Raw genomic sequence first — 9,117 nt, forward strand, 5'->3', positions numbered from 1 at the left:
ACACAATCATTGTTCCCCTGCATATGCGATACACAGCCCTGATTAATTCGCATGGTGAATGAGCGCAAACGTTTCCTTGAAATTCCACGGCATTTACGATTGAGTGTAGCTTGATGTCTAATGATCGTTGTCGAGGAGTGTCTTGCGAGCCGGCTTGGTAAATCCTGCATGTAGAATTTCGTCTCGTTTGAATCGTCACCCCTCGGCTTTTGGTTCCACAGAGGATGCATTTCAATTGGTGACATTGGTGTGTCCGCCATGGTAAAGCAGTTCGAGATCACTCTCTCTTTCTACGATTGTCGCTCAAAATGAAATTAGATACCAAACAAGAATAATTCGTGACTGTCTCTAGAATGTCGTATTTGTTCTAACTCATCCTTCGTGCATCCGGTGGAGAAAAAAAGGGCTCTAGACTTAGCTCCGAAAAACTGACGCTTTGCAAAATACATTTACCTATCAGAAAAGGAAGGAAGAGGAAAGAAAAGGAACTTTATCTAAGTGTCTAGTAGATTTAGCGCTGGAGCACTAATTGGGGACACTGTAAAGTGAAATTAACAATTAACACAACAAGTCAAATGTTGGTTTTTGAGGAGAGGGGAAACCGGAGTACCCGGAAAAACCTCTCGGTGCAGTGTAGAGAACCAACAAACTCAACCCACATATGACGCCGAGTCGAGGAATCGAACCTGGGCCACATTGGTGTGAGGCGAGTGCTCTCAGGCACTGCGCCATCAAACTGTCCAGAAGGAAGAGAGTCATCGGTCAGATCTGGTCCATGGCCCAGCACTTCACGGCATTTTATTTGAAACTATGTTCAAAATTCCAAATCAACCACCCCTCCCTTTTAGTCTTCCAGACAGACAAAGAGTCAAATCCCAGGGAAAACACGGAGAGGATAATGGATTATCGAGTTCCTTGTCATGTCTTTCTTTAATTCAATCTCTTCAATGTTCTTTATTTACATACGGTAAAAAAATCCATCAGGAATGTAACAAATAAAGTTACATAAAGTACAATAAATAATTTGTATATATATACTAAAACTACTTAATTGCTTGATATACTAAAATACTAATGTACCATAAACCTGTTTTGTTGGGTACAGGAAAGGTTGCAGATCAAAAGTAAGCAGAGGAGGACTGGTGAGAGCATCTGCTCGATCTTAGACTGGTGCTCAGTGTATGCCTGAGTTGATGCATTTTGTTGTCGTTGTTTCAAACTATGGACGATATAAAGGCGCTGGAATACTCCACCATGAAGGTAAGAGACCAATACAGTTTATGAAATTCGTACATCATTCTGCGATATAAAGCCTACAGCTAACGTTAGCTTATTATCATGTACATAACAATAACAAGAACATTTTAAAATACAGGTACAGTGTTTCTAGAGACCTTCCCTCAAATTCTTCAGTCTTAAGACAAGCATTATGGCTCATTTCTCATTAATTCCATCTTAAATTTAGTAATATTAGTACAGGTAACCACGTGACTTCGAGTGCAATTTGGGATAAATAAACACGAGTATTTTTTTTCAAACACGAACAAAATTACACGAGCATATAGGGCGAGTGCAATTTGTGGTCTTTGAAAAATATTGCAAGTCACAGCTTATTTATTCCAAATAATTGCATGAGAAAAATCATTTGATTACTCATTAATAATATACATGAAAAAATTTGAGATAGTTAAGCAGAACAAACGCATGTGTATCGCACAATCAAAAAACAATAGCGCCATACAGGGCATGCGCTTGATTTGAAAACAAAAGGTAAACTAGTAGACAATCATACATGTAATCCAGAATTTCAATGTGTACATAATTTGCACTGGTATTACGCTTTTTGCAGAGTGCAGAGATGTATCCAGGTTTTCAAATTTGGGGGTCCTCTGGACCCCTTTTTGAAATTTGGGGGTCCATTGCAAAATTTTGGGGGAACAGCTAATTAATATTCAAGAATTAATATGCGATCTATTGCCTCTTAATTGCTGCTGCAGTACCCTTTCAGATTTCTAACTGGACAAATATAAAGCCTTATCCCTTCCCAAAAATATGTACTTAAAATGATCAATTTCTTTGAAACTGTTGATTCATCAATCAAAATGTATGGGCTGTCAAAGCTCCATCGATCACAATAATTTGCACTGGTATTAACGCTTTTTGCAGAGTGCAGAGATGTATCCAGGTTTTCAAATTTGGGGGTCCTCTGGACCCCTTTTTGAAAATTTGGGGGTCCATTGCAAAATTTTGGGGAACAGCTAATTAATATTCAAGAATTAATATGCGATCTATTGCCTCTTAATTGCTGCTGCAGTACCCTTTCAGATTTCTAACTGGACAAATATAAAGCCTTATCCCTTCCCAAAAATATGTACTTAAAATGATCAATTTCTTTGAAACTGTTGATTCATCAATCAAAATGTATGGGCTGTCAAAGCTCCATCGATCACATCTGAAAACGTCTCGAGGAATCCGTATGCTCTAGGAACTGTTGGCTCCAGTTGATAAATTATCTAGATCTCCACAGCGAAAAAAAAAAAGAACTGAATCTCAATTTTCCCTAAAAGAGCATCATTTATTTTAACAACATTTGAGGTGTAATTTAGGAGCAAAAGAGTAAACAAAATGTAAGCGATCGATACACAGTTCATCATCGGCCCGTGCGGCTGTGACTTCGCCACGGCCAATGTTAATAATCAAGCAATTGAATACATTCAAGTTTCAAGTTCAACACGTTAATTTTAACACTAACTCCGAAGAAAAGTTGCATAATTTGCAAAACAGACAAGTTGCGTGCAAGACAAGAACCGAGACGATGACACGTGCACGCCCGGAATTAATATCAACAGGGTTGCACGAAACAAAAATTTAACATACTTTGCAGTTGGATGCAAATGCTTGAAATTCACTTGGAAAGCATGCAACAAACTGAAATGTTTTATTATCACTGGCGGAAGATCGAAAGTGTCGCCGATTGTCTCGCCTAACAACAGCTCAGATCATGTCACGCAACACGTGCGAATTCAAAACTGAACTCCTGAAGCTGGACACAATGGTTGAAAAAACGAAATTATTCGACTACAAAAATCCGAAAATAACAGCTTATCTTGAAATTTAAGGAACTCAATCATTTTTCCGTTGTGAGAAATGGGAATGTTCAATTTCCTTGTGAAATACGCCGTTCCCATGTTTTTCCTGCTGTTCGTAATTTGCATAAACATTCGATTTTTTTTCTGCTTCCAATTGGACCCTTTGTTCCGTAATCCATGCGTCCAAAAGGAAAACGAGTGCATCCCAGGATGCAATGACGCACTCTGGATACATCTCTGAGAGTGTTACACTCAACTGTACTGCTCTCAGCCAATCAGAATTGAGTAATTTTTTCATGTATATTATTAGTCTAATTATTAAAAATTAAAGTAATGAATTTAAATTATTTCCCTGTTTTTATTTGGTTAATTTAAATTAGCCAACCAAAACAACACCAATCATCAAGAACCTCAACTCTGCTGCATTGAATTCAAGTGGCCCAAAAAAACACTTTTTCTAAATATGGTTGGGGTAACCTATTGTCTACTAGTTTACCTAAAATGGTAGAAATGCTGCTGAGAGGAAGGGAGATGTTCAATTGCTCTTGCAATTATTTAATGACAGTTCATGCATCAGGAAGGTGCAATATTGTGATGCAAAATGTGGACCACCATTGGACCTCCTTTGTGGAACCCACTCGAGAGAAGAAAGAAAACAGTAGATGGTTTTCACAGTGATGTCATCAAATTCTAAAATCAAGATCACAAGGTTTTCTGAAATTTTATCTAAAGGAGGTTGATAATGACTTAGAAATAAAATTTAATATTTTTCCAGTTCCATGACGTCTTTCAATTCGAAAATAAAGCATTTTGAATTTCCGATTTGTCACATTGTGTGACACCATGATACAAAGCTATTTGGTTGGAAAAAAAACATATATCCTTAAGAATCTCAGCCTTTCAAGTACACTGGGAGATGTGTTCATACACATGTGACCTCTCACACGAAAACGTACACTAACCGTTTTGTGTTTGTGACACGGGTTTCTTTTGCTCTAAATTACCACTTTATTACGCAGTAAGACCCTGGCAGCTGAACATCTTAAGGACACGATATAAAAGTACAAAGAAAACCAAAACAGCGAACAAAACTCAAAACAGAAGAAACACGCCATACACTATGTCATGTATGCACATGTGTGGCCTTATCGGCCCCAGGGCCCATGTGAGCGCATGAAATATGCACTCTCACATGCTTCCCTGCTGAGGTTGGAGTCCTCGACAACCTAATAACTCAACCAAAGTCTAGATTCACTTGATCACGTATGAACAACAAGGACATTAAGCTCCTATTTCTGAGTATTCTTAGCTAACAACTGCATTAAAAGCAGGTTGGATTGTGCTACACAGTTCAGTATTTGCGGGTCTATCACTGCCGCTTCCACGCTTTCCCTCATCGCAGGTCTCGGCAAGTGGTGAGGATTGGAGTGTTGTCCAGCTCCCATCCGGGTAAAACGTCTGACTGGAGGGTGGTTGTTGGTATCAGTAGCTGCTGTCACCTCCGCTGTAACCTGCGATCAGGCCCATTTTTAGCTTTGCCCATATGTTCTCTTATGTCATCACTCGCTAAAATTGGGCCTGACCAAAAGTCTCTCAAGAATTCCAGACGGTCGGCCAAATTACCATTAGTCCTTGAGACTAATGCGGCATAAGTGTATGAAAAAATTTGCTGCCTTTTGTTCTTACAATGACGTGGACGGTGCAACTTGATTTTATTTGTATAAATGGAGAGCCATCTGGAACATCTCATAACTTGTCCAGAATCGGGTTTGAATCTCTGGTAAGAGTGAAATTAGCGATTCCGTTGTTGAGCTCTGTGGCCATGTGGTTGAAAGTACTTTGGCACAAACTTCCCTGATGTTTTGAAAGCTAAATAGCTGGTTCTTTCAAATGGCAATGAAAGCCGATGCATATTGGTTTCCTGGATGAGACAAAGGACATATATATCAAAACGAGGAGATGCTGATAAAATTGCAAGTTACATGAATGCATGTTTTGAATATCTGTGTATCTCAAACGGCTTTATTTGCTTACTGTACATGACACGTTTTGTTTGCACAATTTGGAGTCAAGATTGCTTCATAATATTTCCAATTGATTTAACTTAAAACTTGCACTCCAGAAACTAAAATGGCATGTTTCCAGAGAGACCAATTGAGTCCATCTTACTGTTCGTACTCCATCAAAAAATTAACAGCCAAACTTATCATGATTTGACTGCAACTGAAGATATTACGCGAAAAAATCACCAAAGAAACCTTCATGGGCAAACACGTTAAAGGAATGTTTGTTTCTTTAAAAATCTATTGCCAAACTGTCCAACCACAAAATGCTAGGTTATCTCAATTACAAATTAAGATGTCAAGCTTAAAAGATTGCATATTCAGTGAAGTTCAGAGGAAGAATTACACTGGCCTTTGCCGCAATATAGTCGTTGACAACATTCGTTATGCTTTAAATGTGTTTTTCTCAAGTTATAAAAGCCAATGGTAACTTTCAAATTCGTTTATAATATTCCTCCCACGGTAATTAACTCTGGTCAAAACAAAATAGCGTGAATCTGCCTTCCACGCGTGTATTGTGTAATGGAAGTAAGTTTGATTGGCCGATGAAGGACATGTCAATCAATCAAAAAAAAAAAAGTGGGTGGAAGGAATTTCGAAGAGGAATTTGGTCAGGCTCTATTTTTCGTTTCGCCAACTCTACAATACATACCACACGAAACTAAAATAGAGCCTGATTGCAGGTTACCTCCGCTGCTGCACCTCCACCGGTACTGGCCCGTAGGGCCTCAGCCTTCTCTGGATTTACAGCGACAGTAGAAAGTTCATGGTCCACCCCGTCAGTAGAAAGTTCAGGGTCTGCGGTGCCAGGAGAGAGCTCAGGATCTACACCATCAGTAGAAAAGTCAGGATCGACGCCATCGGTGGAAAGCTCAGGATCGGCTTGAACTGTGGGGGCACCACCTTCATTAACAGCATAATCACCAACTAGTGGTTCATCACCATGGTCCCAATCAGGGGCAGCCTCCTCAAGAACTTCCACTTGATTCTGTGTGTGGTTACCATCGCCATGTGTCACTTGTACATCAACTTCAGACGGACTCTCGTGTGGTACAGCAACGGGGTCACTGCTCTGCCTGGATGGTATGACGGCTTCAACAACTTCGTCCTCATCACTGCTGCTTGCTTCGGTATCTAACGGTACACCATTACCAACTGCATTTTCACTGGCATTCATACTGCTGGAATCTATGTTGTCATCATCAAAGGTAATGTCTCTCACTAGTTGTTTTGCATGGAGAATGTCATTCCTGTGGACAGTTTTTTTGAATTCCTCCTCTGCCGTTGTTGCTACCAAATGGTACCACAACATACGTGTTCCCAGTATCAAGTCGCTTTACAACCTTGTAGGGAGTTGCATCCCACACATCCTGAATCTTACTGCGACCCTGGACACGATTCTTAAGGAACACCCTGGACCCTACAGGAATGCTGGTATCGGTGGCTTTAAGAATGTTCCTGGTTTGGTGTCGCAGTGCCTACCTCTCTGTTCTCGCTGAGGCTAGTCTGAAAGCCTGCTGTAAAGGCTCCTGGTGTTCAGTGATCCATTCTTTACACTCTTCAGTATGGCTTGCTGACCCAATTAGATGATCCACTGGAAGTGTTGGCTCCCTGCCGAAGAACAAGCAGTGGGGCGAGTAGCCAGTAGTTGAGTGTGGGGTACAGTTGTATGCAAACACAAGTTCTGGAAGAAATTCTGGCCACTTACGTTTCTTCTCTGAAGGCAAAGTACGCAGACGGTCATGCATGGTTCTATTGAAGCGTTCACATTGACCGTTACCCTCTGGATGGTACGGGGATGTGCGACTCTTAGAGATGCCATAGATCTTATAAAGTTCCTGAATCACCTTGCTCTCGAAATTGCACACTTGGTCGCTGTGAATCCTTTTAGTTACCCCAAACCTTACAATCCACTCTTTCACTAGGACTCGAGCTACTGTGGTCGCCTTCTGATCCTTTGTGGGAATAGCTAGCGTATATTTCGTGAAAACATCGGTAAGGACAAGCACGTTCTCTATGCCTCCTGTACTTCTCTCTGGGAGAGTGAAATCAACTGCCAAAATCTCCAATGGCCTGGTGGCTGTCAGGGAACTCATGGTAAGATGAAGCTTCTTCCCTGCTTTGGCCAGAGTACAACGTCCACATGTCCGACAGTAGTCAGCAACATCAGCCATCATCCCAGGCCAATAGAATCTGCTCCTTGCAAGCGCCGTTGTTTTCTCTACTGCCTGATGACCTACAGTCTCGGTCACAAATGTTGTAACACAGATGGCAATTTGCCCCCTCTCCCCCTTCAATGTTGATGTTTATGGGTTGGAGTGCAAAAACCAACCGGTAAATGCAACATTGATTGGAGGGAGGAGGAGGGGTACGTTATTAACAGCCTTGATGCGCTTCACTTGCTGTTCAAGCGAAGTGTTACAACTGTTTATGACCGAGATTGTCTGGGTGTTGAATGACGTAATTCAGATAACGAAAAGCACCATTACCAATGTATTCTATAACGTTTGCTTTCATGGGACTTTCATAATGAAAATATGTCGAAGCATGTTTAGCTACTTTTGAAATTGATAGAAAGAGATGACTTGTTGCTAAAAGGGAAAGATATCTTGTAGATTTACGAGCGAAAAGCTGCACAAGCGTAATGGCCTTTAATTGAACCCTGTTTCGATATTAAACGTCACACGGCCAAGAGCTTTTTACTGAAGCCACGTTAAATTGAAGGACTTTTCGATAGTAAAGTTGCTGATTTTTGTGATATTTCAACAGCAACGGTTGAAAGAATTTCCAAAAGAAATAGGAACACTCCCGCGTGTTTAAAAAAATTGTCAAAAAGAGGGCGTAAGTTCAAGCTACTGTAAGTAACACACTGAGAAGGCACATCATTTGCTGTCTCAGGTTCCTGCGAAAAAGAGACGGGACTTTTACCTGTAAAAGAATAGACACTGTGCATAATGATCCGAACGAGGGGTGGTGGTACCAAGTATTATTTATTACCTTAACTCGTTTTCAGCTCCATAGCGTACAACAGTAAATGTTCTCTTTTTGGTGTGTAAACACATTCTTACACCGCTGGAGTATGTGGAAAAAAGGTTGTTGGTTTCATCATAAGGTTGCAAGTACTATTTTCAACGATTTGTCTTCTACTTTTTTACTTAACAATCAATTGTCTTGTTGTTTTGCCTTTTAATAGGTATTGAAATTATAGCTCTGCAAAGAAAAAGTTATATTTACTGGTATATTCCCTTAGATAAAGGACTCTACCCATTGACTTGTAGAAAATTGCTTGTGCAAACAATGAACATCATCATTGTGATCACGGTACACCGTCACCGTTTTTTCCAAAATTATTCACGCTCCCTTTAAATCGGTCTTCTTTGCCCAATTGTTTACTAGAAAATAAGCACTAGAACACCACTTAACAATAGCGAGATTTTCAAGCCATTGGCCTTTTTTTCCTTCAAAATCTCAACGGTACACCATGGTGATCCGTTGTCAGTAAATTAATTACAGTCTACTGAAATTATTTAGCAATGAACGGATCACCATGGTGTACCGTTGCAAATAAGCCTAAGAAATGTGCTGTTGTGATTTCTACTAATTGTGCTTACACATAGTAATTACTACTAGTTCAGAACGATTAAACTTCCTAGTTTTTTCAAAACACAACGCCAAATTAAGACGAAAAGGATGGTGATCCGTCAACGGTACACCACAATCCCGTCTAACCAAAATAGGAACAGAGTTTAGGACTGGGGATAGACTAGTTCAAGAAAACAAACACTCAGACGAACTTGCATCATTCCACTCTCTTTAATCCAGACAAAGGAAGGTACACATAGAAGATAGGCGTATCATAGGCGTATCTCCTTTAAAGAAAACCCGCATATCTAAATGGTCTTGGGTGCTCGCAGCTGAACCTAATGGCCTTCTAATAGTAACACCAAACCATGCCATAAGATGAT

General features: G+C 40.2%; 1 protein-coding gene across 2 annotated transcripts in view; it reads left to right on the forward strand.

The window, feature by feature from the left end:
- The first annotated feature begins 1,105 nt into the window (after nucleotides 1–1,105).
- LOC138043924 (E3 ubiquitin-protein transferase MAEA-like) overlaps nucleotides 1,106–9,117 on the forward strand; it is a 30,371-nt gene continuing 22,359 nt past the window's right edge. For both annotated transcript variants that reach the window (XM_068890451.1, XM_068890452.1), the window contains exon 1: nucleotides 1,106–1,260. In XM_068890451.1, the coding sequence (XP_068746552.1) occupies nucleotides 1,222–1,260 (39 nt within the window). In that variant the 5' untranslated portion in view covers nucleotides 1,106–1,221. The remainder of the gene's footprint in view (nucleotides 1,261–9,117) is intronic.

Source organism: Montipora capricornis, chromosome 3, assembly GCF_036669925.1.
Source record: "Montipora capricornis isolate CH-2021 chromosome 3, ASM3666992v2, whole genome shotgun sequence".
In the NCBI taxonomy this organism is placed as follows: Eukaryota; Metazoa; Cnidaria; class Anthozoa; order Scleractinia; family Acroporidae; genus Montipora; species Montipora capricornis.